Source organism: Carettochelys insculpta, chromosome 18, assembly GCF_033958435.1.
Source record: "Carettochelys insculpta isolate YL-2023 chromosome 18, ASM3395843v1, whole genome shotgun sequence".
Lineage (NCBI taxonomy): Eukaryota > Metazoa > Chordata > Testudines > Carettochelyidae > Carettochelys > Carettochelys insculpta.
In genome coordinates this window covers 11,123,522-11,134,559 of record NC_134154.1, presented here as the reverse complement: position 1 = coordinate 11,134,559, position 11,038 = coordinate 11,123,522, and the positions used below count along the sequence as shown (strand labels likewise).

The following is an 11,038-nucleotide window of genomic DNA, read 5'->3' as shown; positions in this document are numbered from 1 at the left end:
CAGCATTTGCAGAACACCCATCCTTGTGGCATCGAAGTGCTAAAAATGGAGTAGCAAGCTTGACTCCAATTGTCCTAGCTACTGTCTGTCAAGTTAAAGGAACACATTCAAGGACTAACAGGTATGGATTTTTTTTATTCTTCGGAAGCATCAACAGAAACAATCCTTCTATATATACCCTTCATAGACTTGTGTGTGATTTAAACGATTCTCTAATGACACCTTGAGAGCCAAGACCTATTGTCCAATACATATTTTAACACCATGGTTGTGTCTACACTACAAAAACAACTTTGAAGTTGAGTGTCTACACACACCATACTTCAAAGTTCAACTTTGAAGCAGAGCACTACTCCATTCTCACGAATGGAGTAAGCACTTAGAAATTGGGCTCTCTACTTCAAAATTAAGGGGAAAACGTGTTTACACTCTCTGTTGGCTACTTCAAAGTTAACTTCGAAGTTAGTTCCTACTGTAGACACACCCCATGTGTTTTTCCTTGGTAGTACTTACTAACATCTGTTTTGGAAAAGTTCTTTTAGGATTTGTAGGAGATGGCTGCCAAGTTTCAGCTGAGAACTATTCTTTTACTAAAATATCAAATGAGAGAGAGAAGGTTTGTAATGGAAAGCACAGCAGAACTATATTCAGAACCCAGAACGCAAGCACATCTCAAAACAGGGGAAGAAGGGGGAAAAAAAACCCCCCACAACTTTCTTCAGGAAATTTTAGTGGCTCTTTATCATAAAATGCTAATAGCACTGTGAATGACTTTTTAAAAAAAGCAATATATCATCTCATCTGAATTCAAGTGAGTGTCTATTAAATGCTATTAAAGTCATCATTGTGATTAACACTATTCAACTGCCAACTGCTGAAACAACTCCATGCCAATTACTCATCCTATCAGATCCAACCAGCAGTATCAATTCATTAACACAGTTCATGGTGTTTACTTACGCCAGCAACTGTGTAGTAGCCAATAACCTACGTACACAGAACTGCATATTTGAGCCTAGTTGCCTGGCATCCAGCGTTTAGAAGAATTCCATTGTTTCCACATAAACCTCCAAGGACCCAACAATACCAAACGAGTTTACAGAAATCACCTGGGATACTTTTACTCTGACCTCATTCCCAATCCCACACTTCACAATTACAAGACAAAGGTCCCACTCCAGTTTTGCCACTTTAAAACATTTTAAATTTCTTCCAGCACTTGCTATTTCTCCAGGAAAAAAAGACGACATTTGTAGCTCTATTTTCCAGCCCACTTCCTTTTTAAAATAGGCACTAATAACACTTAAACGTGTCCCTGTCTTGCATACGCTCGTTCATTCCTCTGTCACTGTTAGAGGGTGGATTTTACTTAATTCCCCCTCCCCCACTATTCTAAAAATTGTTCTCTCTCTCTCACACACACACAAAAGATTCTACAAAACTACATGTCAAATAGACATTAACAGGCTATGACAGAAGTTCTTTTCCCTTGAACAACTCTCCTTGTTTACGACCACAAGTTATGATTTCTGGTCCTTTTTTAGGTTAGACCCAGAACATTTGATTTATTAATTTTACATTTCTTTCAAGAACTAAAGAATAAAAGTAAAAGGATTAGAACCGAGCTGTTCAAGCACAATGGAAATTTACACCGTATCTAAGCAGCATGAAAAAACAGAAAATGAGGCTTTTAAGTGGGTATAGCATTATTGGTAAGACTTCAACATTTTAGTACTTGATTACCCTAAGCTACTTTTTAAAAGGGACACCATCCAACTTGGAATCTAGTCAGCTAAAAAGCCATCTCAGATTTTACAGCTACCATGAATCTCTCAGCCAATTTTTGTGGTTTCACCTGACCGCAGTCTGCTCAGGTTATGGTAACTTTAACACAAGATAAAAGAATACATTTCAGACAGAAGGGTCATTTTTAAGTTGATGGTGCTCCTTTGAATTCTGCTACTAGTATCTAAAGTGCGTCATGTCCAGTACATCTCTTGAACAGACAGTTATACCAGTTTTCTAATGCACCAATGGATGATAGAGACATTTGTATTTCAAGAGCCTTTTAGTCCCTAAGCAAGCTGAACTCAAGTTCTACAGAAAGATTCCAGGATTCTGCAGCCATTTGTAGAGGCAGACTAGAAATTCTGCAATAGTTTTATTTAAATGAGTTTAAATATGAAAATTAATAGCACCAAAGGAATAGTAATTTCCCAGGTTTAAATTAAAATGGCAATTGCTTTTACATCGATGATGCATAACTGCACCTTGGACATTGTCAAGGATGAAGCTGCAGGTTCTGGCAGCTGGGTAGTTAGGAGTTGTGGGATAAATAATTTAGCTAGAAATTCTGATTACCTATTTTGCAAATGATCATTTTACGTTGACATTTAAATGCTTAATACTAGGTTTCAGTATTACCAACCCAGTTAGATGAACAAAGAGTGTCACGCTTTTCAGATAATTTCAGACTTGCTACTGTCTCTGGAAGAAGTCAGTATCAAGGATTGGATTCAAGCTAATGATTTTCCTTTGAAACTCTATGGGCTAGATTTTGATTTTGTTTTATCTAGAAGGTTACTTTCTTAAGCACAATTTACATCTGAGGAATTCAGAGGGTCCTACCTGTCTAACTGAGATCTATGGGTCTAAAACTGAGAAACTGGCTGGACTTATGAACAGTGTGATGTGCTAAATTCAGTAAGAGAACCTAGGACATGTCCTTGTTGTTAGCAACAATTAAGAAAGAAGTGACTCAGCCTGCCAAAATGCATTTTTAAATGTGTTCACACACTCTAGACTATTCCCCACATTACAACAAACCTTTGTTAAGTTCCACTATATCAATTTAAGGGAGGTAGGAAACAAATATTAAGAGAATGCAAAATGCCAAGACAACTAAACATTAAAAACCCAGGAAATTTTGAAGAGAAAACTTGTAAAAAGACCAAGCATTGGAATACATGGAACTAAAAGTTAAGATCAAATGACCTCAACTCCCCATCCCACTGCCTACAGAACAATCAGAACGATATGATAACTGTAATCAGGTGATACACACAAAAGCAAGAAGATGACTATTTATACAGTGAATGAAGTGTATCAGAGAGGTAGCCATGTTGGTCTGTATCTTCGAGAACAACAAGAAGTCCTGTGGCACCTTATAGACTAACAGATATTTTGGAGCATAAGCTTTTGTGGGCAAAGACCCACTTCATCAGATGCATGGGGGAAGGGATGGTTTCAGAGGGGTATTTAAACAAAAAAAAGCAGTCAAGTAGCACTTTAAAGACTAACAAAATAATTTATTAGGTGAGCTTTCGTGGGACAGACCCACTTCTTCAGACCATAGCCATACCGGAACAGACTCAATATTTAAGGCACAGAGAACCACAAACAGTAATCAAGATGGACAAATCAGAAAAAAAAATTATCGAGGTGAGCAAATCAGAGAGTAGAGGGGCAGAAGATTGGGGGGAGTCAAGAATTAGATTAAGCCAAGTATGCAAACGAGCCCCTATAGTGACCCAGAAAATTCCAATCTCGGTTCAAACCATGTGTTAATGTGTCGAATTTGAATATAAGAGAGAGTTCAGCAGCCTCTCTTTGAAGAGTTTTGTGAAAATTCCTCTTCAGTAACACACAACCTCTTAAGTCCTTAACAGAATGGCCCACTCCATTAAAATGCCGCCTAACAGGTTTGAGGATCAGGAGTGGTTTTTTTGTCTGTTTCGTGCCCATTAACTCTTTGTCTAAGAGAGTTTGAAGTCTGTCCAATATACAAAACATCTGGGCATTGTTGGCACACGATGGCATATATGATGTTAGTTGAGGAACAGAAAAATGTGCCCGTGATTCTGTGAATAACCTAGTTAGGTCCAGTAATGGTGTCTCTAGAAAAGACATGTGAACAAAGCTGGCAGTGGGCTTTGTTGCAAGGAAAAGTCTCAGCACTGGAGTTCCTGCGGTATAGACTGTGGCTGTGGTGAGAATCCTCATAAGGTTGGGAGGTTGTCTGTAGGAGAGAACAGTCCTATCACCTAGGGCCTTCTGGAGTGTGGCATCCTGATTAAGGATAGGTTGCAGGTCTTTAATAATTTGTTGCAGTGGTTTGAGTTGAGGGCTGTAGGTGATGACCAGTGGTGTTCTGTTCTTGGCTTTTTTGGGCCTATCTTGGAGTAGCTGGTCTCTGGGTATTCGTCTGGCCCTGTTGATTTGTTTTTTTATTTCTCCTGGTCGTTAGTTCAGGTTTATGAATATTGGTAAAGATCTTGTAGTTTTTGGTCTCTGTCAGTAGGATCAGAGCAAATACGATTGTACCTAAGGGCTTGACTGTAAACAATGGATCTCGTTATGTGAGCAAGATGGAAGCTAGAAGGGTGTAGGTAAGTATAGTGATCAGTGGGTTCTCAGTACAGTGTGGTACCGATCAGGCCATCCTTGATTTGTACTGTAGTGTCCAGGAAAAGTACCTCTCGTGTGGAGTAATCAAGGCATAAGTTGATGGTGGGGTGCAGATTGTTAAAGGGGTATTTAAAGAGTGGGGTCCCAGTAAAAGGGAGGGCCAGAGCTGACAAGGTCTATTCAGTCAGGGTGGCAAAGGCCCATTATCAGTAGTCTATATGAAGAGAGGAAAAAACAGATCAGATAAGACAGGGGGGATATGGCCCATTGTCAGTCTAATGTGGAGATGTTAACACCTAACGCAGAGAAGCTTCTTTTGTAAAATCAAATGGAGAGAGAAATCTCTGAGCTGCAATTTATTTGAAAATTTGACTCCGTTAACCAAGGATTAAACAGAAACTGGGAGTGCCTCGCACCTTACAAAAGAAGCTTCTCTGCCCTAGGTGTTAACATCTCCACATTAGACTGACAATGGGCCATATCCCCCTGTCTTATCTGACCTGTTTTTTCCTCTCTTCATTACACAGTACTGATAATGGGCCTTTTTCACCCTGACTGAATAGACCTTGTCAGCTCTGGCCCTCCCTTTTACTGGGACCCCACTCTTTAAATACCCCTCTGAAACCACCCTCCCATTCATGCATCTGATGAATCGGGTCTTTGCCCACAAAAGCTTATGCTCCAAAATATCTGTTAGTCTATAAGGTGCCACAGGATTTCTTGTTGTTCAGTGAATGAAGTGGTTTGTCTTCTTGATGGCCATAGACAGGACTCAAGAAAAGTGGAGCTTAAAAAAAGATAAATAAATTAACTTACTCCTTACCATCCATATGGAGTACATATTCCACTCTTCATGTAAAAAGTGTCATATAAAGCACTGTGATACTCACATATGTAAAGCCTCCTACATTGAGATAAAATTTGCCACTTACACAGGGGCAGTAAAGAAGAGGTTGAAAGTTACTTGGATTTCCAATGTGTTTTATACATGTGATTCTAACAAAATGAAAAAGCAGTCAAGTAGCACTATAAAGTGCTACTTGACTGCTTTTTTGTTTTGATAGTATATAGACTAGCATGGCTTTCTCTCTGTTACTATATGTCATTCTAAGTGACGCTCCCCTTTTTAAAATTCCTGATATGTGTTAAATGCTACAGGTTGATGGTTGGTTTTTGTTTTTTTTTGTTAATAAAAATTCCTTAGGTTTATCAAATTTTGATCAAGGAAAACTACTGATACCCCTGAAACTACTTTTCTAAGTACCATGTTCATTGGGTAGCAGCTTTGATGACAATATCATAGTCATAACACTACTGTCTACATATATGTAACAACTGCTGAGGTTTTATCCTGGTTGGTTCTGCAGAGATTTGTAGGAGTCACCAACCTTTGAAAGCCTATAGAAACCTTTGTGAAGCTTAAAGGATGACATTCTGTCCCTAATGAAGTCAATCAGAGTTTTGTCATTGGCTTTAGCAGGCTCAGGATTTCATCTAGAAGCTCTCCATTAGTCAATGAAGATTCAAGAAGATCCAAGCAAATAACTCCAAATCAAAGCATCCATATATCGAAACAGCCAATTAACTATAGATTCTTCTACTCTAAGCCATTTGTTGGTTTCTGCTTTCTGATAAAGTCTCATTTTAGCTTCCACATCTGAAAAATACCACGTTTTAGCCACTTGATAGCTGGCTAAGATATTCTCACCTCTGGCCCTGGTCAGAAGCTTTAGGTGGATCTGTTTCACTTTGGCAGTTTCAGGAAAAAATACTATAACAGAAAGGTAGGTACAAACTGTTTGGCTTTTGAAGTATGCCTGTTTCGTTCCATATCCTTAAAATTCTGGCAGAGTTCTGAAACAACACAGCAGCTTTATGAATCTTCCAAATTTTATACCACCTGTACAAGTTACCCTTGTTTTGACAAAAGTAACAACAGTTAACCTGACAGGTCGGTAAGACAGACAGACAGACTGTCCTGGTTCTGAATATGGGAACTTCTCTTCAAGATGCCAAAATACACTAGTGGTCACGAAAAGCCAGCAAACAAGCCTAATCTGAAGTTTCTAGGTTGCATCATTTTAGCGGCGGTATATGACAAAGATTCACTGTATTAATCTTATACTGAGGAAAGTCTCCACATGTGAACAGGCACCTCTGGCACAAAATAATTGCTTCTGACCTTACCCACTTCACTTGTAGTCAGAGAATGCTTTTCCCAAACATTTGGAAAGGTGGCAAAGTTTCTCTGAACAGAAAAATACTTACAGCTTTAACTATGAAGGGGGTACTGTCTTCCCATAATACAGTGAGAGCCACGGTCAGAGTTACTAAGTGGAGGAATATTTCTCCACACATCATGGAGTTAGCATGTTGAATTGTATTATCTGCCGGAGGTGACTTACAAATAAATCAGTTGGATAACAATTATCCTATGTTATTTGACAACCTCATAGCATGAGTTCAATCAATGCTGCTCTGCCTTCTTGCCCCACCTCATCATTTTAAGGCTGTTACCTCATCAAGTGGAAACAAATCTCAATTTCCCACAGATATTCCTCCTTTTAAAACACTTCTGATTTAAAATATTCAGGGTATTTTAACCAACAGGACTGCTGTATGTCTGTGCCAAAATCAAAAGCGATGTTACAATCCTAACACGTGATGAGCTGCTTTTCCCGTTCAGATACAAAAGTTATATAATAAATTTGCAATACAGCTTTCGGATCATGCTCATGCAGAGCGTTCCAGTGATGGGAACTGTGACAAAATCAAACTAGAGATTTCAGTAGCACAGATTGTGACTGTTGTGAGTCTACCACCACTTAAGCAATGCAATTACATATGCACCCATTCTGCATGCTTGTGTCTCTGCATGTTGTCTACCTGTCACATGGCTCTCTTGTAAAACCTTAACTTCTCATCTCCTCAGAAAGTTACAGTATCAAAAAAATCCTCAAATACAGTATTGCCAATATGCAGCATTAAATCATGAGTCAGGCCTAATCTTTTTTTTAATTGTGCACGTGGGGTTCTTTTTAGTTAGCCTCTGCCAGCTGGTATTGTAGCACATAGGGTTTGTTACCCACCACAGCACTGAGGCTTAGATTTTTTTTTAATGAAAGGGAAGATTCTCAGGTAAAAACATGAGGCCAGGTAGCTACAGCCTTTACGGAAATATCAAAGTATCACAAGTCTCATGATCAACACAAAGTTTAGCAACACTAAGAAGAAAAAATGTTCTTGGAACACAGTTCCTGCTCAGTCATGCACAAAAAAATGAGAGACCTGCAAGTGCTTTACAATATTTATATTAATTAAATAAATCAAATTTTAAAAATGTAACTAGAACATGGTCACCAGAATTTGATAGCAAATTAACCTTTCCCACCCTCTTCTGAAACAATTAAGGCACTTGAAGGTGGTCAGATTTCAAAGTCAGACAACAAAAAACTACATTTTAAAAATCATATTTAAATTAAAAAAACTTTAAAAAATACAGTAACACTGCAAAAAAAGTTCCCACAAACATAACATTCAGTAAGTATTCAAAAACTTTATGCTGAGAATAAAATAAAATACTTAGTTTCTTACAGTTTGCTATAAATAATGTGGCAAGTACAAAGCCTATTAAACAGGCCGCACACGTACACAGTAACTAGGAACTCCTTTTAAGCAGTCATCAAATATCTTCCGTTTTCAGGTTACCAAGTAGCGAATAAAGTATGTGTGTGTGTCAGAAATAATCCATCCTTACTCTGAACTACGCTATTCTTTCCACACCACAGCAGAAAATAACTACAGACTGGTTCTTCTGTTTGGAACAGTCTTAGTTCCCATCCTCTTTTCTTAAATATTCAGTTTTATTTTCTCCATAAATAAGAAAAATCAAATAGCTCTTTAAAAGGCTAAGGTTTATATTACATCATCCTCTTTCACAATGTTGTCTTTGGTATGAAATGATGAAGATGTGAGGTCTGTAATGGTATATAACGAAGAGCACAGGATCCCACTTCTGGGCACCTGACCCTCTAGAATACTGAACCTTTCATAGATACAGTGTGCAGTAACATGCTTCTCTTTCATGATGGCTTCTCTCCCCTCCACCCTAAGCAGGTAACATTATAAATATCTGCAAATTAGCTCTCTTTCTTTTTTTCTTTTTTTTTTAAAAAGCACTATTTTAAATTCAAGCATAACCCAAAGGTCACAAACAAATATTCTCCTCAAGTAGCTTATACATTCTTTGTCACCTCCAAGACAGAACACCATGAACTGGCAACCTGGCAAATGCTTTAAATCGATTTCCAGGGAAGAAGTAGCTGCACAAGTCTTCCAACCTGAGGGAAGAGGGAGGAATGGATACAGTAAGATAAGCACTGGCATTTTTCTTTGTGGAATTATGGTCACCTCATTCCTGACATTTTACCCACCCTACTAGGGGCTTCTTCAAGGGAAAGAAACTCTCTTTAGTGGAACATATCCCAGTTATGATTTTGTGGTTGTGCGGCTGTCACTCTGACTGTTCATCGCAGAACTGAAAAAGTTAGAGGGTGACTCTGCTGCACCCTCATCAGCACTGAGGCTTTTAGGGTCTCCCAAGCAGTCAGCCAAGATGTCTTTGGGGTCCCTTAAAAATACCACCAATACAGTGATGTTGTCACTGGATCCATTTTCCTTTGCAGCAGCCACCAGTCTCTCTGCTGCCTTGACACCATCTCCTTTGTTTTGCATTAAGTGATCTAGAACAAGGTTCATGACATCATCTCGTCTGATGGCATCAAAGAATCCATCACAGGCCAGGAGCAAATAATCTTCAGAACCCGTCAGCTCAAATGAATTGCCATCTGGATTTCCAGAAATATACGGTTTCTGATATACATCACCTAAACAAGAAAAGATATAAATCTGATTGCTTTAATATGAACCCTTGCCTTCTTCCCAGCTGTTTCTCTCATTCCTCAGAGTTGCAATGCTTTCTTTAAGGGTCAGATCATATCCCTGAGATCCAGCCATGCACAGTTCTCTCAACATCCCATGCAGGAAAGAGATGGATGAGGGCTTCACAGACAACAGAGAAAGACCTCTAAAGGGATCTACTATGTTTTGGGGATGGTACCAAGGCTCATTTTACCCCTTCTTTAAAAATAATATATGAAGAGCTCCATGAGGAAATCCTCACATTTTCTTCACTCAGGTATACTTGTGCAAGGGGATACGTTGGACCTTCCCTTTCCATCCCCCACCATTAAGTGTGCATCTTGTGGAAACTTTGGAACACTAGGGAGGAACTTTATGTTCATTAGCAACAATGACATGACAGGAAAGCATCCCCTTGCATACTGTAGTGTCCAAATACTCAGTTTAACAGTTCTACCTGTACAAATTGGTTTCAACACAAGTGAAACAGGCTTATCACTACCTTTTTAAAGTATTACATAAATTTATGATAACTTGCTTCAGTCCAGCCATTACAATTCTTTGTTCTCTGCTGTTACCTAGGGTGTTTTCTCATTTTACTTTATGTGGCAAATATCCAAGGAAGTTCTTTCACACAGAGTTGGAAATAATAGCTTTTAAATACAAATGGTTCACTTCCAAAGTTTTCGTTAGATATTTGCAGTCTGAATGATACCACAATTTGACTTTTGAAACACAGAGAGGAGAATAACTTGCAGATACTAAAATGGATAAATAAAAGAGGAAAAAAGCTTCTCTCTTTCATTAACAGAAGTTCATCTGACATTAACTCACCCACCTTCTATGGGCTATATATATCCAGACATTTATCAAATCAGAAGCCAATATTTGCTCTAGTGTCATGTACAATATACTTGGCAACCTCACTAGGCTTTTAGTTGAAACATCTCCAACATATGTTGCAAAGAAAGAACTGAATTTTTTTTTCCTTTCAAAAACTGATAAGGTTGTGAGGACCAAGTAATTTAATACTTCCTGATTGTAACAATGACAATAAAGGAAGCAATTTACTTTTCAGCCCAAGCTAGACAAACACTTTAACCTCTTTATTAAAAATGGTTGTCTATTTATTGAGCCCCAGAATTTTTTAGCTTACAAATTCAAGGATCATTCGATTTTGACTAACTTAAAATGACCTTACTTACCAATAGCCCTGGAAACTGCAAGGGTCCCGTTGACCCGCCAGCAGTCCATGTAGGTTACACAGCCACCTAGGGCTTCTATACGTTCTCTCTCATCCTAAAATAAAGAAGCACGTCAACTATTTAGAGTGAAAACATATCCTGTACCTTACTAAATTCACTGGTAGCTAGTGTTGCCGAGAAAAATGTTCCTCCCCTTCAACTTTCAATTCAGATAACATTTATTTTCTAACGCAATGGTAACTTAAACATCAGTTAATTTGGTTAATAAAAGACTTGTAGATTTTTTATGGTTGCTATGTATGCAAAATTCCATAATACTACAGTTTTCACATGGCTCTTCCCCTTCCTATCCCCAAGGACCATTCACAGTTCTGTACAGATGAGGTCTGGTCTTTTTCTTCCTTGGAAAAGCACGCATTCAGAACATACAACTAGATGGGAGAAATGACATGTTGATCCTGCCTTTCTATGCTCCATAACACCTTCCACCTTAAAAGGAATGAAAT

General features: G+C 38.4%; 1 protein-coding gene across 4 annotated transcripts in view; it reads right to left on the bottom strand.

Annotated features, from left to right (window-relative positions):
- Positions 1–5,096: 5,096 nt before the first annotated feature.
- PPM1F (protein phosphatase, Mg2+/Mn2+ dependent 1F) overlaps positions 5,097–11,038 on the bottom strand; it is a 54,518-nt gene continuing 48,576 nt past the window's right edge. For 3 of the 4 annotated variants that reach the window (XM_075012763.1, XM_075012762.1, XM_075012764.1), the window contains 2 exons: positions 10,533–10,626; positions 5,097–9,293 (listed from right to left, as the gene is read on the bottom strand). In XM_075012763.1, the coding sequence (XP_074868864.1) occupies positions 8,896–9,293; positions 10,533–10,626 (492 nt within the window). In that variant the 3' untranslated portion in view covers positions 5,097–8,895. The remainder of the gene's footprint in view (positions 9,294–10,532; positions 10,627–11,038) is intronic. The other variant, XR_012648017.1, reaches the window with a different exon arrangement.